The 24,107-nt window shown below is 33.1% G+C and overlaps 4 protein-coding genes across 5 annotated transcripts in view; 3 read left to right on the top strand and 1 right to left on the bottom strand.

The window, feature by feature from the left end:
• The window catches only part of LOC129949207 (potassium voltage-gated channel subfamily H member 2), a 613,952-nt gene that overhangs the window by 23,204 nt on the left and 566,641 nt on the right, over window positions 1-24,107 (top strand). The window lies entirely within an intron of this gene.
• Window positions 1,661-2,548, top strand: LOC129949208 (uncharacterized). The gene is made up of 2 exons (XM_056060511.1): window positions 1,661-2,244; window positions 2,311-2,548. The coding sequence occupies exons 1-2, from the start codon at window positions 2,007-2,009 to the stop codon at window positions 2,517-2,519; spliced, it is 447 nt and encodes a 148-aa protein (XP_055916486.1). The 5' UTR covers window positions 1,661-2,006; the 3' UTR covers window positions 2,520-2,548.
• LOC129950380 (uncharacterized) lies at window positions 9,301-10,497 on the top strand. The gene has a single exon (XM_056062323.1). It carries the CDS (start codon window positions 9,301-9,303, stop codon window positions 10,495-10,497), a length of 1,197 nt encoding a protein of 398 aa, XP_055918298.1.
• On the bottom strand, window positions 11,156-15,728 carry LOC129950379 (uncharacterized). Its single transcript, XM_056062322.1, has 4 exons — window positions 15,434-15,728; window positions 15,375-15,385; window positions 13,074-15,106; window positions 11,156-13,001 (listed from the first exon to the last, which is right to left on the bottom strand). The coding sequence occupies exons 1-4, from the start codon at window positions 15,726-15,728 to the stop codon at window positions 11,156-11,158; spliced, it is 4,185 nt and encodes a 1,394-aa protein (XP_055918297.1).

The following is a 24,107-nucleotide window of genomic DNA, read 5'->3' as shown; positions in this document are numbered from 1 at the left end:
ATGTTTTCTTACCATCTCTTCTTGAAAATTGTCCATTTTATTAGTTTAAGTTAGTTTTTTTGCTGACGTTAATTTTAACTTTTGATTTTCACAAAACTTTCTTCTATTTGTGTTTTTTTTTTATTATTCTGACAGGTCTTCTTTCAGTTGTACCAATTTTTAAATACAAAAATCTGACTACTGAGGATCGTGTTTTTTTGGCAATTTCTCACTGTACTCTACATGGAAATGTAATGAGGATTTGGGAAGTACAAAAAACTCTAAAACAGTATAATACTACTTTTCGAGCACTTTCGATAGCACTCACAATAATTCTGTTTAATTTTAAATTTGCTACGGATAAAACTTGTACTATAAAAGTTCTTAGTCTTTGTCCAAAGCAATGTTTTCCAATTCAAGCCATAATCAATAATATAACCGGATTTTATTTTACACATAAAGACGTCATAAATAGCAATTATTTGTATTTATAAATTCAAAAACTAAAATGTTATTTGTCAAATCGAAAATTTTACAGAAAAGAAATCAGATTTTCATTTCAATAATTTTAAATAACAAAAAAAAAAGACGTTTTTATGATGTAGAACGATGTTCATAAAAATCCAACTGACCGTTTTTCTTACAAAAAATAAAAACCTTAAAACAAAACTAATAAAAATTCGTAACAATTGATTTGAGACTCAAATAAATTTATTTTGTTTGATATACATAAATTGTTATTCTTCGTATTTTGTAAAAGTAAAAGCAAAAATCATATTGACAGTTGTTGTAAGAGAAAAATACAATCCTACAACTAAGTTCATCTAACGCCCAAAATATATTGACTCCAAATAATTCAACCTTCAATTTTTAATCGCATATTATTAGCAAATTTTGGTTATTGCAATCAAAAGTTATCATTCTATGAGACTCAATATTAGACACCCTCTTTTTGCATATGATTTCCATTTTATTTCGTTTATTTCTGCATTTTTTAAATGTTCAATTCCTTTGAAAAAATATAAATTATTTTGTTTAATAGATGACATTACAATTCCATTTAAATTCAATCTTTCATTTGTCGTTCAATCTATCATCGATTCGATTTCTCAATCCACTCTTGTAGCCAGGGTCTTAGTTCATGGTTTGGAATCCATGCATTTGAACCCAAAAAAGTAGGTAAAGATAATGGCAGCCATTAATTTCCTGTTTCTCTATCTCTGTTCTTTCGCAATCGGAAGTGCAGTAGCAGTTTGTGAAATTCTTGGTTGTCGTTCGTCTTCGGGTTGAAAAGTAAAATAATTAATTAAAATACTTATTTTCAATATTCGGTGTTAAAAATTCAAAGAAATTGTTAAGCAAGGGATAAAGTTTAAGTTTATGCAAGAAAATATCAACAAATTATGAAGTTAAGTGTTTTATTTTGTGTTTTTAGTGAGTGAATTAGAATCCAGTTAGTTTTATTTTGCATTCATCACGTATGTATGTAGCTCGGTGCGTTGGTTGGTTAGTCGGTACGGTAGTGTCGGTAATGTAATGTTTGGCGGGGTAATTTGAAAATTTGAATTTGATCTCTTTGGTGATGAGTTAGTTTAAAAAATGAGCATTTATTTTAATGAATCTATTTTAATTGTTCAGTAAAAAAGTGAATATATAAGAACGTGAGTAGGAAAGGGGGCACTCTAGTCTGGGAATTTTTTGTGGTTAGGAGCGCGTGGCAAAGAGGTCGGCAGCCTTTGTAGGTAGTGTTTGAGTCGTGGTGGTTGTGTATGTCTTATCAGTATTGATGTTTTGGGGTTAGGAGCGCGTGCCAGTGTGAGTTATAGAAATGTGTAATGGTGTTATCACAATATGTTTTTTATGATTCATTGTAATTTGTGGTTTGTATTTTGTTTAATGGGTTTATATGTCTACATACATATGTGAGAAAAAAAAATGTATATTCTAGCAATGATTGCTTAAGTGTTTTTATTTTTAGAACAGCTCTGATATAGAGAACATTAATTGGGGGAAGTAGAAAAAATAATATGTTTTGGTGTGAAAGATTAAGGGAAGGAGAAACATTTTGTATCTGTGAATCTGGATGGTTGGACATAAAATTTACGGATGTAATATTCTATAATGACACATTAAAATTGATGCTACAGCCAGAATATGGAAGCGAATGCGTTTTGTTTCATATTAGAAATGGTGAGACCGTTTCGCCTATTCTGAGTTTTAAGTTGCAGTTTCAATCTATGCAACATGTACGGTTTAAACTTTTAGGTGAGAATATTAGTTTTCATAAAAAAAAGTAAAATGAAATGAATAAAACATAAAATTATATTATAGGAGGGGAGTTAACACTGATCGGAACGATTACACCTCATTCGAATGCTGTAAAGAGAAAAGAGGGTGAATATCCATCGCTTTGTCCATTTGGTGAGGTTGAATTACTTAATGAACCTCAAAAACTTAAAAAGAAAAAAGACAGTCATCGCATAAAAATAGAGACAGTTGAACGAGTTCATGACACATCATTTCAATCGAATGTATTTTAATATAAACAAAATGAGATAAGAATAAAAGATGTGAGAAAGAGAGATGAATATAGATAGAATAAAAATTTTATAAAATTTAAAATTTGAGTGTAATGTTTATTAGTTTATGACAAACCTTTGGATAGCAAACATCTTTTTTTTAAAATGTTGTTTTACTCATCAGTCTTATGTCTGCTTTTAATTTGTCCTTCATTAATTGCTACTTTGCCATTACCTGTGGATATCAATTTGCAACAAGCAAACATAACTGACAATCTCTCTTTTTCATTGAGTTTACCTAATAATGATACTGTGCAGATAGGTTTATCGTTTCGTTTGTTAACCTTTACAAATGGTAAAAATTTGCTTAATACCACAACAACAACAACCGATACAACATCATTTCAAAATGATGCAACAGTGACTTCAACAACAGCAAGAACGGTGGTAAATACAATTTTGGAGGAGAAAAAAATAGTAACCGTAGAGGAAGCAATCGAGAGTTTTAGGCAAGACTTAATTAAAAAAGAAACTGAAATATCAGGAATTATACAAAGTAAGGATGTTTTTTATAGACATTTCAAGCTTGAGTTTGATGAAGATAAGGCACTAACTGTTCGATGTTCGTATGATAGCAATTATAATTTGCGCACTCTAAGCATTAAATGTTATGAGTATCATGAATATGAAACTGAGAGAGTATTAAGTAATGGAGAAGTTGAGGTCTTTATGAAGGAGGATCTCGCATACAAATCTGATGTCGAATTACTGAATTTCAAATCATTAAAACAATCATACCATATGAATATCTCTTAAGAAAAAAAAATGTATAAGTGTATATATCAATAAAGATTTTTATTTAAAAAAAAATTACAAAAAGATGTGTCTTATTTATTAATTTTAGGTATAGGAATCCAAGAGTTGTGATCGTGTGAAAAGCCGAGCCATTTAACAAATAATCGATCTTTTTTTCTTTGAAGCACTTCCTCGACTAGATATGTATCGGGGAACTTAGTTTTCTGTAGTTCAAGCTCATAAAACCCTCCTTTAATGGGATGTCCTTGGTGATCTTCCAATAGGTACGTTATTGGATTTGAGCGTTGCACTTTGGCTATCTTAAAGATTTCTGTGGTCCAATTCGGTGTGTATCCTTTATCGAAAACATGTTTGTATTTACTAATTCTGACAAAATCCCCGGTTTTAAACTTTGGAGTAATATGTATTTTGATGTGATTATAGATCTTGGAGAGTAATATGTTTTCATTTGCAGCATTGACTTCAGATGGTTTCATATTTATCGTACGATGTTTGGAATTATTGTACGTTTTTGTTAGTTGTTCTATAATATCAATCCAACGATATGAACCATTTAAACTAAATTCTTTCCACATCCAAGTTTTCAAGGTACGATTAAATCGTTCAACAATGGAAGCTTTGAGAACACTAAATGTAGAGTAATGATTGATTTGAAACTTTTTCATAAGTTTTTGAAACGATGCATTGAAGAATTCTTTTCCATCATCTGTTTGTAAATTTTTTGGGTGACGACCTTTATTAAATATATCTTCCATAGCCTGAGTGACACTCGTTCCTGTTTTATTTTTAATAGGAGCCGTCCAAGCAAATTTAGAAAATGTATCAATAACTGTGAGAAGATATCGATAATTTTCGTTTTCGGGTGAATACACAACCATCTCGACTAGATCGGCTTGCCATAAATCATCTAGACCCTTAATAATTACTCGTCTTTTTGGAAAATTCCTTCGAGCAGGCTTATGTAGTTCTTCAACAACGTTTCTCTGACTCATCTTTTTATTGAATGATAAAAACAAAGTATTTGTTCATGCATTTTATTAATTAAAATATTTCTATATAATAACTACAAGTTTAAGTCATACTATTTCAATCTTTTATACAAAGACATCAGTTTTTTTATTTTTAACAGTCTATTTTCAAGCATGTAACATGCGCATGTATCTGGACCATTTTTGCATAAGTTTGAAGACCATGGGCAGTTATCGAAATGACATCCATGTTTTGATGTTGTAGTAGATACATTCATAAATCTTTTCAAAAAGATTACACAATTCAAAAGCTCTTCATGATGTTCTTCTAGTATATTATGATGATTTGTTTTCAGAAACTGTAGAATTTCATCAAAAATTAATAAAAAATCTATGTTAGACATAATGATTGAGTTCTCCACACTGAGGAGATAGATTAAAGACTAAAGTTATATAATGACTGGTTTTAAGTTTTAATAATTAATAGAATTGTCTTCAATTTTATTTTCAGATTTTTTTTCCTTATTATCAATTGTGTCAAACAGTAGTTTCTCAAATTTGTCAACTACTCTATATTGGATGTATTCTTTAAGTTGTTCGTATGTTTCATCAACATATTTTTTGGTAGCAGCGTCTTCCTGTTCTTGTGGTTCTTGAACATTTTTTAACCGTTTAAAGTGTATGTTGTAATCTCCGCTTTCTGTTTTGAGGAATCCCTCTCCAGGTGGTCCAGGCAAACCTCGCTCTCCCTGTAAACCTGGTGGTCCCTGCTCTCCTTGTTTTCCTCTTGGTCCTCTGGGTGGGGTTCTATTTGAGAAACGACCAAATTTATCAACACTCATCTTTTTTTTTTTTTTATTATTATTCGATAATATTGGCTTCTTTAAGTTCTTCAATGATTGAAATAATTTCGTTAGAGTGATTGTTGTGTCCAGCTTGTTGTGAACCAATAAGAAGTCTCAATCGATCTACTAGTTCATTGGGATTATCCCAAAATATATAGTTTTTTTTCAAATTTGATAATTGCATTATTCCACTTCCTGAAGGTATTTGTAGTGTTGAAGATGATGGCGATAGAGTATTAGAAGTATTTGTTGTTAATCCGAATAATTTACTTATAATTTTTTTATACTTATAACCTCTATTGCCGTGTACTTGTCTCTGTGAATTATGATCAATTCTATGAGCATTAGTGTCATGTAATATAGTCCTGTAGTTTTTTAAATCTTCATTGGTGTAAACTTGATTATCAGGGTTTTTCTTAAATATAAGCTCATATAACCCATTTGTTCCTTCGAAGGTTTTATTTTTAATTTCTATATCTTTTCCGATAAGGTTTAACTCACTATTACCGATGTACATTTTTCCATCTTTTGAATGTACACCATACGTTTTATCAAGGGTGTTGGAATTATTTAGAAATAAATCTATATATTTTTTAGGGGTGTCATGAAATTGTTTTTGTGACAAGCGTTCTGCAAAGCTACTATGGCTTGACTTTTTCTTTGTTCTTTTTGGAGTAGTATTACTATCAACGGAAAAAATTCTTGAATCATCATCATCATCAATAGAAGTTTTGGGGGTGGTGAATTCTTCATGAAAATGTTTCTTGTTATCATAATCATTTTCTTGTGATTGAGGATGTTCAAAATTGAGTTTTATTTTCTTTAAAGGACTATTTATAAGGTTATGTTGATCTTGTTTGATATTTGATTTTTTTACTAATTCGTTTAGTGGTTTTGTAAGAGGTTTAAGAGTTTCTTTAATTTGAGTTTCGTAAGCTTCCCTACCGATCTTAAGAGCTTTGTATTTCTTTCGTAGAGCATCTGTAGTTTTAATTAATTCCTTTGTAAGTTTTACATCTATATTCATCATAATGTAAACATTTATTTCTTCCTACAGAGGCAAGTTGTTAATTTGTTTCGAAGTTGTTGAAAGAATCGTTCAAAAAATTTTAAACTGAATTTGATATTGAGATTACTGATCTTAACTGAAGAATACTGGGTCTCAATCTGGGTGGAACTGCTTTTTACTGCTACTATCTGCTCACTGTACTGCTCTGTACTGTTCTCATAGAACATTTCTTTACATATGGTATTAAAGCAAAAGTGTTATTTGTTTTATAACTTAAGAAAACAGTCAAAGCCTTTTCTATAACGACCTTCATTCAAAGGACTATCCTTGTCAATTACCACAAATCCGTAATTTGTCTTCCAACATTCTGCACAAACTATTCTGAATGTATTAAATGTCATATCTGAATTAACATGATCATTATATATATGTTTTAGATTCATATCGTCCTGTTTGAAGATGATTAGTAAATTCGCATTGTCTCGAATTAAGTGTTTGGGTATTCTTGTATAAGTCTGGCATAAGTAAAAACTATCAATATGATGATGCCGTCCCATACTGAAGTAAACTCGAACTGTGTCTTGTTTTTCACAGGCAATATCGTCAAAAATAAATATAGAATTTGGTTTAGCCTCTTCGGGTGAAATAACATCACTGTTATTGGCAAAAGTGAAGAAACCCATATTTTTAATAGGTTTTATGGCTTTTCGTAAAAACTCATACTTTGGTTGATGTAAGGATTTAGAATATATATAGATATTTTCAAATTTTAATCCATTTGGATGTTGTAACAAACTCATCATGACATTTGTTTTTCCGCAATTTGAGGGACCAGTAATTAACCCTCTTATACTATGAGGGAATAGTTTACCATGTTTTTTTCTTTCAATATTGTTAGCCAGTTCCATATTTATTACTGGTAACTGGCATTGTTGTTTAACGAAACGCATATTAATTAAAACTAAATGATTTCCTATAAATGACAAGTTTATATTTTAAAAGTGTCATATGACATCCAACCATTCTTACGTTAAGATAATCATTTAAAATGATTGATTATTCCAAAAAATATATCAGTCGACGAAACATTGTGAAAGGAAAAGGTTTATTAAATACTTTAATAAACAAACTACCTCTTGAACTACATTTACCTGGTTATCAATACTGTGGACCTGGAACAAAACTCCGACAACGTCTAGCTCGAGGGGATCCGGGAATTAATTTACTTGATCAAGCGTGCAAGGAACACGATATATCTTATTCTAAATTTAAAAATACATCTGATCGACACATTGCCGATAGGGTTTTAACTGAAAAAGCTTGGCAACGAGTTAAATCCGGAGACGCTAGTTTAGGTGAAAAGGCAAACGCACTATTGGTTACCAATCTTTTGAAGGCAAAAACAAAATTCGGTATGGGTTGTTCTAAGAATAAAGACAAAAAGCCTAAGAAAAAAGCGAAAAATAAAAAAGAAAACGACAATAAGTCAAATTTAGATAAAAATGCTAAGCAACTCTCATTTAGAAAAATAATAACAGTTGTTGGAAATAATATTAAACGTAAAAAACCCTTCAATCTGGAAAAGGCAATCCAAATAGCCATATCATCTGCTAAGAAAACAGTAAGAAAAAACAGTAATAACATTAAGACACCCAGAGTTATTTCTGTACCGAAAATTGGTGGTGTAATTCCATTTCTTGTACCGTTGTTTGCTGGACTTTCAGCTCTTGGAGCTTTAACGGGAGGTGCTGCAGGCGTAGCAAAAGCTGTCAACGATATTAGCATTGCTAAAAAAGATTTAGAGGAGAAAAAGCGTCATAATCAACAAATGGAATCCGTTGCAGTAGGCCAGGGCTTATACCTTAAACCTTATAGAAAAGGGTTTGGACTTTATTTAAATCCACAGCCAAAAAACTTCTAAGTTCGCTGCCCAATCGTGCATTAAATGAAATAGATTTGAGAAATTTTGCAAGGAAATTCATTCCGAATTTTCGAGGAGTTTTCATGAGAGATAATTTACCAAAAACTAAACCTTTGAAAAACGAATGTGGAATTGTAAATCTAGACTCATCAATTGGTCCTGGAACACACTGGGTAGCGTTTTATAAAAAAGGCAACCGAATTGAATATTTTGATAGTTTTGGAAATCTTCAACCTCCTATTGAAATTATTAATTATTTGGGTGAAAAAATTAATTATAATTATACAAAATACCAAGGTTATGACTCTTTTAACTGTGGTCATTTATGTTTAAGATTTTTATATGAATGTTATTTTCAATAAATAAAGAGTTTTATATACAATGGCTTTCATTATGTTTTTCATCACCATGGCAATGACACTTACACTGAGCGGGAGAACTTCCCTTCTATCAGCTGAATATTTTCCACCGCTGAACTTGGATAAAGACTATGTTTGTGGATTGATTGATTTTCACACGTACAACTCTATACCGAATGTTGATGCGAATAATAATTTGTTTCATGTGGGCGAATATGAAATTGAAATCCCAATAGGATCGTATGAAATTGATGCTATTGCAGAATATATATCCGAAGAATTATTATTGCGAAATTCCTCCATTATTATTGAAATAGAAGCAAATAATAACACAATGGAATGTCAAATCCAATGCAACGAGAACATATATTTCAACAAGAACAGAACCATAGGAAAATTATTGGGTTTCAGTAAACGTGTTCTAGAAGGTAAAAAAACTCATTTGTCAGATTTACCTGTTGACATAAACAAGGTAAATGTAATACGAGTCGAGTGTAATATAATTACTGGCTCTTACTTTAATAATACTCCTATGCATACAATACATGAATTCTCACCAGAAACAGGGTCAGGGTATAAAATCATTGAAGTTCCAAAAAATGTCATCTATCTACCTGTGAATGTCAAACGAATAAGTACTATAACATTAAAACTTGTGGACCAGAACGGAGACTTAATAAATTTTAGAGGAGAAAGAATAACTGTTCGATTACATCTAACCCCAATATTAGAATAATGATAATCTACAATAATTATTTAACAGATATCAAAGGTAACCATTTAACTAGTTCTTCCCAAACATCAACACTGTCAACACCTAAGTTATCACCTGAAAATAAAGCCTATCTTCTGTCACTGGGATTCAAATTAAAATAATTTACAATATGAACGATATATTAAATATTACTCAAGGACCCATCTTTGATAATAGCATATCTAAGTTTGAGTACCATTGTTACTCACCATTTCTTCAGTCCTTCAATCCGAGTGATGAAATACGTATTCCCATACAACAACAAGACTTATGTATATTACCTAGTGAAAGCTATATTTATGTAGAAGGGAGTCTAACAAAAGCAGATGGAACTGTTTCAGCAGGAAAATTAACTAATAATGCAATGGCTTTTCTTTTTGAAGAAATACAATATGAACTGAATGGAGTAAACATTGACAACAATAAAAACGTGGGAATAACATCGACCTTAAAAAATTATATTTCTTTAAACGCAAATGAAAGTAAGAGCTTGGAAAATGGATCATGGACTGGGGGTAGCAGTTTTTCTCTTGCATCGGGTACTTTTAATTTTTGTATAAAATTAAAATATCTGTTAGGATTTGCTGAAGATTATAAAAAGATCATAACAAATGCAAGACATGAATTGATTTTAATTCGTACTCGATCGAATGAGAATGCTTATTTTTCTAAAGACAACGAAGAATTAAAACTTTCGATTTTTAAACTGCAGTGGAGAGTACCACACATTACCTTATCTGATTCGAATAAACTTACATTATTGAAACAAATACAATCAAATCCAATTCAAATTCATTTTCGAAATTGGGAAATGTACGAATATCCAACACTACCAACCACCACTGATCATGTATGGACAGTTAAAACTTCAAGTCAGCTTGAGAAACCAAGATATATTATCATTGCTCTACAAACTGATAGAAAAAATCAACGAAATAAAGATGCTAGCATATTTGATCATTGTGATGTGAGCAATGTAAAAGTACATTTAAATTCCGAATCTTACCCTCGCGAAGATTTAAATGTTAAATATAAACTGGATCGATATGCTATTCTCTATGAAATGTATAGTAAATTTCAACAATCGTATTATCAACAACAATCAAATCCACTTTTATCGCGACAAGAGTTTAAAGATATCGCCCCAATTCTGGTTATTGATTGTTCTCATCAAAATGAGTCAATCAAAACGGGTCCTGTGGATGTAAAAATTGAACTTAAAACATTAACTTCGATTCCTGCTTCAACAACTATGTATTGTTTAATACTTCATGATCGCATAATCGAGTACAATCCATTGACTGGAGAAGTTAACAAACTTATTTAAATTGGTGTCATAATCTATATTTTTTCAGTAGAAAAAGTGCATTTGCTTAGAACAGATCTAAACATGGATACCTGTTTTGTAGACTTTCAAGGTTTTAGAGGAGTCAACAATGAGTTTATCTTAAAGGAAATGGCTGTACTTTTTAATGGATATCACCAACATTTCATACTCACTCCACCATTTCACTCTAACTTTCTTCCGTCACACCTCAAAAGACAAGCTCATTGGTTGCGTGAGTATCATCATGGTTTTACCTGGGATGGAGGAGATACAGATTTTTGCAAAGTTAAGTCATATCTTCGAAAAAAAATTAAAAATGTTGTTTACGTCAAGGGTAGAGAAAAGAAACATTGGCTACAAAAACTTATTAATAACGAAAATGTTGAAGTCATTAACCTTGAAGATCTTAACTATAAGTGTCCTAATTTAAAAGAACTAAAAAGAATTTATCCGGATATAACTTTGAAATGTTGGTATCATGGAAAAATATGTGCACTCCAGAATGTTTATCTTTTGAGCAGATACATTAAAGAAGCTAAAAATTGTAATTAATATTTTCAAATAAAACAAAAAAAAAAAACTTTTGCTTAAAATTTTAAATTATTTTTTTTATTTTAATATTTACATAAAGTGCGACTTTTTATTACTATAATGATTATTATAATGATGATGAAGGTGGGCTGGGCTTTTTCCTTTTATATCCGTACGGCAGAGAACTGTGATCGTCGAAAAATTGACGTTTTTCAGCTCTTGGTTTATATGTTTTGACTTCTTCTACAGTAACTACCTGATGTTCTATGGTACGTCGTATATTTTTAGATTTTATGACAATACTTTCTTCAGAATCTTCTTGTATAGAAGAATTTAAAACCGCTTCTTTTATTGAATCGAAATTAATTTTTTGGGAAGATTCATAATTGAGGAAGATACCCTTCACTTTACAGACAGTGTGTTCTTTTTTATCCTTTGTGCTGTATACTTTGTAAGAATAATTTTTTGGTCCACCACTTACAAATTCGGTAATGTAACTTCCTTGACCATAGCAATCCAGTTCGTTTGTCATATCACCGATAAAGTCTCCAGTAGGTGGATCGAATTCTCCTTGACGACAAACATAAATAACGGAATCAGTGTCGTAGTACAAAACTCTTTCCTGAAGTTTTTCTAAGTAGCTATATAATTTCAGGCGAGCTTGAGTTGTGGTATATGCGGCAATAGAAACATTAACAGTTGATAGAGTTTCAACTGCTTCTTCTTTCATTTCGAAGCTTATCACAATATTGTTTTCATTAATTGGTAGAATTTGTGAAACTTCTATAGATGGATGAGTAAGCAAATTAAACAAATCTGAAGGATTATTAATAATACAGGTTTTTTGTTGATTTTCTCTTTGTCCAAATTTACCCCAAAAAGAATTTAAAATCAGCTTGGCAAGTGATCTCTTGCCAGGATTATCTGTTATTTCGGAGTATTCTAACTTGATTTTTTCCTTCTCGAGAAAATCCGTAATATATTTGTTTTTATCCTCTTCAGATAAACATATATTTGGCCAACCTGAAGCTTCTTGCTTTATTTTAAGGTATTTATTCATCATCGAGGTAAATAATCCTTCAGTACCTGCAGTAGGGTTATATTGGATTACATCGTATTCCCAAATTTCCATTATAGTTAGTAGCTTATAACCCATTTCAATAGCTTTTACTACTTCGTCAATCACCCATGTTCCTAACAAGGCCCTCTGATCATCAGAATGGGTACAAACTCTTTCCTTAGTTTTTTCACTGCTGCAGGTTCTACACAATGAAAACATTAGTTTATTGTTCTGTTTTTGGGGTAAGACAGGGTGAAATAAGTTTTCTGGTGGTAGAATTTTACATTTAATGAGTCCATTGATACCATCAAGTTGCATATTAGAGCAAATATCATCATTACTTGTATGAACTTTTGGATGTCCAACTGGAAACTTCCCATTTTTACATACCCAGGGGTATAGTGAACATACATCAATGTATTTTATTTGCTCACCTTCCTTACACTTGTAGTAATTAAATGTATTCCCAGTTCTTCCTCCAAAGAAACCATCTCGTGGATTTAACGGGGCATTCTGTACAAGTGGGTGATTGTTTATGAAATTTAACTCTTCATCTTTTAGAAAACTAAGTTGGGTCTCAAATTCACAACTCCACTTTTCGATCACTTCATAATTAAACGATCTCAAACGTGCTGTTTTGGCCAACGTTCTCTCGTATCTGTAATTCAACGTATCGTGTTGTTCTTTATCAGATAGAGGTTCGTCTCGTTTATGTTTAAGACAAGCAGGATGACCGTGATAGTAGCAACCATGAAACTCAAAAACTTGTTTATTTTCTTCGCAGAAACCATCGACTTTAACTCCGTTAATTATGGCTTCACGTCCTTTAGCAGCATGTTTTATGTTGATTTTTCGACTTTGCTCTTCCAAAATCAACCACTTAATTGCTTCCGTTGACTGATTATCGACGCACCTGATATTGAGAAAAAACACATTTGTTTTAACATTTATTTTAGATATTGTATTCATTTAAATAACAATTTACCTGTATCCATTTTTGGGTATTAACCCAATAGTGTTCGACTGTAGAAAATTTCTTCGGTACACCAGATTGCATGAAGAAGCTATAGTCGTAGCTTCTAAGAATGGCTCAATATTACTTTCAATGAGAAAAAAACGTCTGAACTTTAGACAAGCCTCAGTCAGGATATTGACATCACTGATGCAATACTCCAAAAGTTCACGTTGGAGTTCAAAAATGTCGTTTTTATGTTCTCCGTACCATTTTAGAAATACTTCAAGTTCTTCTGTTTTCATAGTATTCGGACTGTAGAATTCTAAGGCTGGTAACTTCCCGACATAGTTTCTATTTCCTCTTGTATTGAACAAATGAGGAAAATATCCTTTTTTCAATTCCGACGATAGCTGGAAGGTTTTCGGCAGCTTAGAGAGAGCCATCGGGAAATAATTTAAGGAATCTATAAACTTAATATTTCCTATTATCATTAATATTATTTTACTGCCTCGCATGATTAATTCGGGACTTAAATTTGTTTCATTCAGTATATAATTTAATATAAATTGATGGTCATAAGATTGTCCGTTATGTGCTAATACAATGACGTTTTTAAATTTTTGTCGAACATTCAGAATATGTTTTAAGAATTTTGGGATAATGTTTCCTTCTTCTTCTTCTTCTTCAGATTCCTGAACAACGTTCAATGAATGCCCGCACTTATTACAAAAGGCCAAATTCGGGATATCAAAACATTCATAACACTTTTGCCTAAAAACGCACAAATTAGGCTCATGTATTTTCACCTGAGTATTATAAGTATCATCTGCAATAGATATGATTTTTTCACCGATAACTCTCTCTTGACGACTCTCTAAATCATAAAAAATGTAAAGAGTGTCTTTACAACTAGGTAATCTACTATCGGGAAGTATATAGCACAAATGATCTGCTTCCACGTGCTTCCTACATAATTTACAGTAGTATTCGCCACAGATATGAGTTCGATTGCCACTATATGTTTTTAAACATAGTATGCATCTTTTGACTTGTTCACAAATATTGTTTCCTTTTGAGTTGCCTGCCTTGTGTTTGTCGAAACAGTTTTTCCCTCTAAAATTTCGATTACAATCTACACAATTAATTTCTTTTGCAATTTTCGGGCACGGAGGTGTGTTTTGACATTGTGGACATGTTTTATGACACCTATGTTTGCTCTTCATATTGTAGGGTTCATGGCAATCTTCGCAATAATAACTGCAACAAAATGCAGCAGTTAAGGACGTTATTAAATTGAAGTGATTATTATGGTAGATTAAATTGATTTTTTTTTTCTCATCATTATCACCTTCAAATATGATATCACGCCCTTTTGTTCCGTGGTTATACACCGTTATTTTGTATTCCTTTAAATGTTGTTGGAATATTTTTAATTCTGGAATGCCACACCCTTCAGGGGGTATATTTATGTGTGCCTCATTAATTAGTTTTAAGGCATTCTTTGTCTGAATTTTCCCAATATCTCTTCTTATTGCGTTTTTGTTTAACACACTTTCTTTATTGGCATATACTTTGCCAACGACTAGCGCTCGAGGCAAGCACAAGTTATCCGTATTGTGTACAGATACAATACCCTTTCTTTTGGAGCATTCCTTTTCAAAGGTGTTATGGATGATAGATCTTTTTCTTCCAGAACCTGAAGGGAGCTTCACAGATGTTATGCTTAGATTAAAATCATCAGTGCTCAGACCTGTAGAATTACTTTGGAAGATTCTACTGACCATCTCCCAAATGTCGCTAAATTTAATGGCCGAACAGTCTTTAAAGTTGATCCAACCGCTACCCCGTTCGGTGGAAAAACTCTTTCCGCTAAAAGTTATTCCCACTTTATCAAGGGGATCCAGATCTTTCAAAGCATGTTTGAACATGCCGTTCAAACCTTCCCTTATCCAGGAAGTAGGCTCCTTATTTTCAGGAACAGGTTTTATTTTGAACTGGATTTTTCTTCCGTTCAAACCAAACCTTTTAATCCTCGTCACCATTTCGTCTATTATTTCAAATCGCTATATACAAATGGGTGAAAAAGAAAAGAGTGAAAGTTAACAAAAAAACCTTAATTGCTTGAAATAGAAGCGAGTAATAACAAAATATTCTCTTTCTTTCTCAATCCTTCGAAACAAACAAACAAGCAGGTATAGAAAAAAAAACTTTTAAAAATTTGTATTTAATTTTTTTTTTATTTTTTAATAACAAAAAACCTTTTTTTTTTTTTTTTTAATACAAAGAGTTGTAAAATAAACTCTTCTGTGACTGCACAAAGTTATTCATTACCTCCTCCTCGTCTTTTTTATGATTGTTGTTGGTGTTGTTATTATAGTTGTTGTTGTTACTGCTGCTGCTACTGCTTTCATTGATACTGTTGTTGTTGTTGATATTGCTGTCATCGCTGGTGCTACTTTCTTTTTCATGAAAGTCTATCTCGAATGTTGCTTCGTGAGGAGCTACGACCTCCAAACAAAGTTTAGGCAGCTCCCGTATTTCTTCCTCACCGAAGGACTCTGCACACCTTTTTGGTAGGAAGACGTAACAGTCATTGAGTTCCAGACACAGCTGCTGTCCGTAGCGCGTGGTGCACTTCTTGGCACCCACAATCGCATATTTTTTTTTTAATGTCAGCTTCTTCATGCTGACCAATTGCTTGCTCACGATCCTGGAGTTCGCTTTTATTTTGTTTAAAATTGAAGACATTTTGTTTTTAATTTTTTTTAAATTTTTTTTAAGATTTACCACTTGCTATTCTCTACTTTGTCAAGAGTGACTGAATTCAATAGTTGAATATGCCCTGATTTTATACTTACGAAAAAAGTATAGACATTGAGCTTAATGTCTATATGTGTTTTTTTTTTGATAAAATGTTACTTTACCAATTTTTTTTTTAAGTCAAATGGATATTTGATTGCTACATTTGAAATTCTTTTAATTATTTCAAACCTCAATAATTCTGATAAAAACAGATAAAGTCAATATTTTATGAAACCACTTAGAACAAAATATAGAACGAATGAGCTTCCCACAAAAAAAAAAAAAAAAAACAATATAATTCCCATGTATAATTGTTTTTTCTTTTTACATTCTTTAAAGTATTCTAACCCACAGTATTTCTGATAAAAACAAAATAAAGACACATGTTCAATGTTTGTCTTTTTGTATTATAATTATTTTCTTTAATCTGTGAAATTCCCATACATATTTTTATGAAACCACAATTTCTATTTACGACAAAAATATAGAACATTTGCGCATCTTATCTGTGAAATTCCCATACATATTTCTATGAAACCACAGTTTCTATTTATGACAAAATATAGAACAGCTGCGCGTTCGAAAAAATATGTTTTCATCGGACATTAGATTTTGTTTCTTTTTTTTACATTCTTTAAGTATTCTTACTAGAAAAAAAAAGAATGGAAGACTATATATGTATGTAGACATATAAACCCATTAAACAAAATACAAACCACAAATTACAATGAATCATAAAAAACATATTGTGATAACACCATTACACATTTCTATAACTCACACTGGCACGCGCTCCTAACCCCAAAACATCAATACTGATAAGACATACACAACCACCACGACTCAAACACTACCTACAAAGGCTGCCGACCTCTTTGCCACGCGCTCCTAACCACAAAAAATTCCCAGACTAGAGTGCCCCCTTTCCTACTAACGTGTTAAATTAATCTGTTGTAAGAAGTGTAATTTTTCTGATAGTTGTTTAAATTGTAATTGTAATTAAATTTTTTTATGCATTCATCGCATAGCGTTTCGTCTCGCAGTCGTCGGTCTCGGTAGTGTTGTCGAAGGAGTTTATTTTGGATGTTTGAAAATTTTGTGTTCAAATGAGTAAGTCGCTTTAAAAATCTTAGCAAATATTTATTTTGAAAAATTTCACCTAAGAACTTCAATACAAAATTAAACTTTAAGCTATTTTCTGTCAAGATATTTAAAAAGTTAAAGTATCTTTGTAATATTTTTTTAGTTAATAACTTTGTGCTAAGAATATGTCAGTACAGTTCTAAGGTTTAAAGTCTAAATGATTAATTAATAAGGTTTAATGATTTATAAAGATCTACGCAATGGTTAAGTGCAAAAATGGATGATTAAACTGGGATACTCTTCTTGGTTGATTTTGATTATGAACATACGATGCATTATTTAAGGGATTTTGTTTTATTTTACGTCTAGTGGCAAATATGAGGAATTCTTTTTCTCCCTTCGTCTTTACTGTACGCATTTTATTAATGACACACCTTAGGATAGCTTTGTTGACAAAGCTCGATTGTTTGTAACGTAGTTTATTGCCTAATAGTGTCATGGCTTTCCAGTTCTTCCGGGAGTTTCAGGCTTTTTCTTACTCATACTGTGGCGAGTCAGAATGGGGTCCAAGCTTGGAAAACCCCTGATGAAGTTTTTACATTATACCTATTCTTTCAGATTCGTAACGTGCAGTTGGAAAACAGCTTTTTGTTCCGGAATTTCTTCTCCTTTAAATTGTCGGGCGCTCACTCAAGAATTATTTCGAAGATCGAAGGTTTTTTAATGAACAGCAGTTTGAGGTTTCACCACAATGGGTCTCATGGTTTATCTCACTGAGTAGTTGGTCAGTTCTGTGAGATATTTTGGAAAAAGTAAGATTATAGCACTTGTTAATCCAAAAGCACACACAAATTTTGCCAATTACAGATGCATAAGTCTTATAAGTCTTCTGTCGTATTATGTGACAGTTTGAAGCTATTCGTCAACAACTTGGTAGGTCCTGCTCAGTGTTAATTCAGACGGGTCATTATGCTTCCTCGATAGTGACGTCGAAGCCAGCGCTGATATGATCACAAGTTTAATTCTCCTGGGTATGAGAACTTTTATACCGAACAGGGTTAAAAGTATCAGACCCAAGGAAAACGCATGGTTTGATGCGAGCTGTAAAGAGGTTATTAGGGCAAAAGAGGTTAGTTTCTGTTGCTTTAAAGCCAACCATAGGAAAGCCGGAAAAAGTTTAAACAAGCCAGAAAGGCCTGCAATGCCCATATTCGATGGACCAAATTTGTACATGACCAAAAGTTACGGCAAAAAATACTGCAATATCCCAAAGGCAGTAAAAATGTTTGGTCATTTGTGAAAAATATGAGGAATTCGTCCTCCTCCTCGGTTCCTACGCTGTGAATGACACTCCTTTTGTAAGCTCTTTAGAGAAAGCAAATCTCTTTGTTAGGCAGTTCGCCACCAATTCTACGCTGCCAGTGAGTGTTATGACTCCACCTGTACTTGAGCGAATTAGTGATTCTATGGCACCAATCTTTTTTCGCACTCGTACTGTGGCAAGAGTCCTTAGAGATCTAAACACACATAAATCCGCTGGTCCGGATGGTATCCCCGCTATTGTTCTGAAGAGGTGTTCTTCAACGCTGGCAAAACTACTGCGTAAGCTTTTTCATCTGTCCTACTCGTCAGGTCTCGTTCCGAGCGGATGGAAAATGGCATTTGTCCAGCCTATTCCCAAAAAAGGCGAATCTTCCTCACCCTCTAACTACCGAACGATTGCACTTACGTCCCTTCTTTCCAAGGTCATTGAAACGCTGATTAATTATCAGCTCAAGATATATCTTGAAATCAAAAGCTTCTTAATAACCGGCAATACGGCTTTCGTAGCAATAGGCCCACTGGTGATCTCATGGTTCATCTCACCGAACAGTGAAGCAAATCTTTACATCGTTTTGGAGAAAGTGAGATTATTGCACTTGATATTTCAAAAGCATTTGATAGGGTTTGGCATCAGGCTCTCTTATCGAAAATGCGTGCATTTGGTTTTCATGAATCTTGCTTCATTGGACTAGTAATTACCTTTTGGATCGTTCAATAGAAGTTGTATTGGATGGATTCAAGTCTGAAAACAACAAAATAAATGCTGGTGTGCCACAGGGCTCTGTTTTATCTCCAACACTCTTTCTCATTTTTATTAATGAATGATAAGTTCATTTACTTCGCTTGAACATCGTCGTAACGTCTCTTATCTGACCCTTTTTTACCGTTATTTTAACGGCTTATGCTCTAGTGAAATAGCCAGTTGCATTCCTCCCCTTAAACAGTTCAACCGTAATATTCGCGCTTCTTGGACAAAATGTCACAATGGACAGCTATAAATTTAAGGTAGTTAAGGACTTTGTCTACCTAGACACCGTTAAAAAGAATAACTATTGCAAATCACTGCTTCTTTTGACTTAGAGTAGTCAATTCCTCTCTCGAGCATCTAAAATCACGATCTATAAGACACTCATCATCTTGGTGCTGAGGCCTGGACCTTGTCAAAGAAAGATGAGAGCGTCGTAGGATGCTTCGAGAGACAAATTCTTCGGGTGATTTTCGGTCCCGTCTGTAGGGGCTGTACAGTGACACTGACCTGGTTAAAATTATTAAAGTCCATTGACTTAGATGGCTGGGTCATGTAGAGCGAATGGACATCAACGTTCCAGCCTGGAGGCCCAGTAAGTAAGTGCTCTAAAAGCATTTGATAGAATTAAGCATTTTCCTCTCTTATCGAAAATGCGTGCTTTGGTTTAAATGAATCCCTTCTTCATTGGATTCAAAATTATATTTCCAAAGTTAAAGTTAGTTCAAGTCTCAAAACTAACACTATGAATGTTGGCGTGCTTCAGGGCTCTGTTCTGTCTACTACAGTGTTTCAGATTGTATTAATTATGTAGTTTTGTGAAGTCACCAAAAAATAATAAAAGATGTTAAAGGTTGTTGAAGCGCTGCAAGAAGCTTTTCTACCCTTCTGATCTGACTGTATTCTATAGGTCTTCTATACTACCACAGCTTAAGTATGGTTCCCATTTCTTCGCTGGTTTTCTTGCAACTTACTTAATTTCTTGCAACTTACTTAAGCCTCTTGGTAGTGATAACTTAATGGAATCATTGAACATCGTCGTAAAAGGTTCTTGTCTCACCCTTTTTACCGTTAATTTAACAGCTTATGCTCTAGAGAAAATGCCAGCTGCATTCCTCCCCTGAAAAAATTCAACCTTAATACTCGTGTCTTCGGGAACGCCCATCAATAAACGCTCGAGACCAACCTTCGTCGTAATTTTAAGTACAGAAATTAGTTTTTTAACCGTAATACACGAATGTGGAATGCTTTACTACGATATTCATATTTTTTGACTCACCAAAGTTCCTAGAAACGTGTTTAAAATAAAACCTTCAATTAAGTGTTTACTCGATTTTGGAGTTGGGATGTTAATTTAAATTATACAAAATTCCACTGAAACATTCTCTTACCCGAATCCCAGCAAGAACGTGCGACTTCTTCGTTTGGTCAAAATATTTGTGTGTTTTGTTGATATTCCTGCTTCAAGTGCCACATTTGCCACCAACTAAAACCTAGTGAACCATCAGCCTCAGCCAAAGTGCACCCAAACACTTAACAAAAATCTAAAAAATAAAAAAAACTTTTTAATATTTCAGTCAAGAGTTTTGACGGATTGAGCATTGCAAATATGTACATACGTGTTTTTTAGTTTTTTTTACTTTAGGAATTTTATGCAATTTTATCAGTTTTGCCTTCAGTCAGTTATCTTTTTTTTTTCTCCCAGACTTTCTGTTGTTGCTTTTTGGGGGGAGGGAAAAAAGCAATTTTAGTGTGAAAATTTTCTACATTCGGTTCACGCTGTGTCGTCTTCTCTACACATCGGCATTGAAACCGAAGGTAATAGAGTGTGAAGCTGTTCTACTGCTAAACTTGCCGAATCAACTACCTTACCCATAACCCATATGTGGTGTGTGAAAATTCAACAACAATAAATAAAAAAACAAAACTAGAAATGGAAATGTTTATTCAAAAATACGGTTTTGTGGAAAAATACTCGGTTTCTGATTGAGAGTGTGGAGGCTTCTTTAATTCTATAATTGAAGTTAGAAATTTTTTCCTGTGGAATATTTTTGGTTGTACTTTGGTTTTGGAGAAGAAAAATAAAGTTTTTAATTGGAATTGATTTCGAATAGGTTCATCTTTGAGGGTGGTTTGATTTTTATTGCTGTTGTTTTGTATTTTTGGGGACTGTTTTCGACATATTTATGGTTTATTTTCCTTCATGTGAAGTTACTTCTTTATCGGGGTTTAAAATAAAAATGCCCTTTTTTAACTAATAAAATTCAAATTGTCACTTTTGACGGATCATTTCTCACAATAAAGGTTGTTAGAGGTATTGGGTTTGTTCCCTGTCGGTGCCAGCTAAAGCTTTTTCACTGATACTGCTCTTGCGAGGAATTGACAAGTCTTCCAAAAGTATTTCTTGTCATAAAAAGTGTTCGACTTTTATTCTGTTAACTAGGTCAGTGTCACTGTACAGCCTGTATAGTTCGTCATTATATCAACTCCTCCATTTTCCATCTATGCAGACGTTGCCAAAAATCACCCGAAGCATCGCAAGATGCTCTCATCCTTCTTTGACAGCGTCTAGGCCTAAGTGCCATAGATGTAAACCGGGATAATGTCTTAGATGCTCGATAGAGGACTTTATAACTCAATTGCCTTTCATGTAAGTCCAAAGAAACAGCGATTTGCAAGAGTTATTCTACGTTGTCGTTATCTGTGTTTATAGTGGTGCCTAGGTAGACAAAGTCCTCAACTTCCTTCAAGTTATAGCTGTCCACGCTGATGTTTTGTCAAAGACGTCGTTGTTCAGTGTCCTTTTTTGATGACAGCAAATAGTTGGTCTTGCCTTCATTGACCACTATACCCATCTTCTTCGCTTCCGTCGCAATGCTCAAAAACACTCTACTGACATCACGCTTTGATCTTCCAATTATGTCAATATCATCTGCGTATCCGAGTAATTGGATGGACCTTTGGAAGATTGTGCCTCTAGTGTCGACGGTTGAGTTTTGCACAATTCTTTCCAGAACGAAGAAGTCGCATGACAGTGCATCGCCTTGTCTAACACCTTTTTTTGACATCAAATGCATCGGTGAGATCTTTTCCGACCTTGATAGAGCAGCGTGCATTCTCCAACGTCATTCTGCACAAACGGATAAGTTTGACAGGGATGCCAAAATTAGACATTGCTCGGTAGAGCTCTTCCCTATAGATGCTGTCATACGCGGCTTTAAAATCGATAAAGAGATGGTGGGTATCGATTTGAAGCTCCTGGGTTTTTTCCAAGATCTGCTGTAGTGTGAATATTTGGTCGATAGTGGACTTTCCTGGTCTGAACCCACACTGATAAGGACCAATCAGGTTGTTGACGAATGGCTTCAGACGTTCACATAATACGGCAGAGAGAATCTTATACGCAATGTTAAGGAGACGGATGCCTCTGTAGTTGACGCAGTTGAAAGGGGCTCCTTTCTTATGTATCGGGCAAACTATGCTGACATTCCACTCAACGGATATGCTTTCTTCCGACCATATTTTGCAGATGAGTTGGTGCATGCTTCTTACCAAGTCGTCGCCTGCTGCTTTAAATAGTTCGGCAGCGATGCCGTCAGCTCCAGCGGCTTTGTTTGACTTAAGTTAAGATATAGCTATCTTCACTTCGTCAAATTCGGGTAGGCGGAATTGTTGACCTGCTTCTCCAAGTTTGACTGGTTCTATCTCTATTACAGCGGAATTTGGTTAGTCATCGCCGTTATATAATTTGGAGATTTGGTCTTTCCATATTCTCAGCATCGACTGCGGTTCTACTACGATGTTCCCCTGATCGTCTTTACAGGCTTCGGTTTGCTGGATGCTGGAAGAAAACAAAAGCTCTGTTTAACCCAAAACTAACGCCTTTGAAATAGATGAGGACGGATTTGTATGGAAGGTATCGATTCGAAAAAAAGCTGTCGAGTTTATGATTGACCTTCTAAATATTGAAGATCGAAATTCAATGAAAATTTTGCCAATATTTGTGTATTTGCAAGTCTTAGTTCTTACCAGTGCCAGCGCGACTTATGTACATAAAATTTCTCAACTAACAGCAAACAGAATAAGTAATTTCAAGGATTTGAAAGATTTTGGCTCTTCAGCTAACGTATATTATTTTATTCCCCTCTATAAGCCATTTTCTATGGGCTTAACTGAATCCGTACTAGAATTGTAGTAGAATATACCTTGAAACTGTTTCTAACTAAACAGAGCCTCGAAATTCTTTATAAATAGTGTCAAACATAGATGTTAAATTTAGGCTCCAGTTCGATTAGACTCGGGTTTTAATCCATCATTGTTTGTTTGTAACATTTGGTTGAATTTTTGAAAAATTTAACTTAACTGAATCCACAAGAAATACTTCTCAAAATATCTCAAGAATAAATGTAGATATTGTCATTCTTTGCAAAATATTGTTGTTAACAGAAGATAATTTTCTTTGAATAATCTTATCAGTATTTTTGTTCATAAGAAATAAAAACTTAAAAAAAATTAAACTATTGTTTTTAAAATTTGGTTATCGAATAAAAATCTTTTTGAATATTTTGATGTTATTTTTAATAAAACAAAATTTATTAAAAGTCAATATTTTTGCTGATAAATCTAACGAAAAAAGTAACGCAAACGTACGGAAAAATCTTTGGTTTAGATTCTAGAGACCTTAAAACGTCAAAAAATGCAAACGATTACGTTTGTAATCGAATCAAACTTTGATAAGACCGTTGAAAACTAGTTTAAAATAGTCTTCTAAGCTGGTTTTAATAAAGATTCTGTAATTTTTGAAGTTATAAACAAAATCAAATTACAACAATTAATAAATATTGAAAATCAATCTTTTAAGCTCGTAGGTGGTTACAAAACTAAGAATCTTTTCATTGACAGCTTAATATTTTGTTTTCAATTTAAGGATGTGGAACTAATTGACAAATACCAAAGTTCTTATTAATTGTTTCTTAAAATAAATTACAGCCCAAAATATGGATGCTTATGTGATAACCCTTTATGTTTTTTTGTCTATGTTTATCATGAAACGAGTAATTCCTGTGGTAGTACTAAGTAAAAAATTTATTTTTGAGAATTCGATATTTAAA

Source organism: Eupeodes corollae, chromosome 3 (genome assembly GCF_945859685.1).
Source record: "Eupeodes corollae chromosome 3, idEupCoro1.1, whole genome shotgun sequence".
Lineage (NCBI taxonomy): Eukaryota > Metazoa > Arthropoda > Insecta > Diptera > Syrphidae > Eupeodes > Eupeodes corollae.
This window is presented reverse-complemented; position numbering and strand designations above follow the sequence as displayed.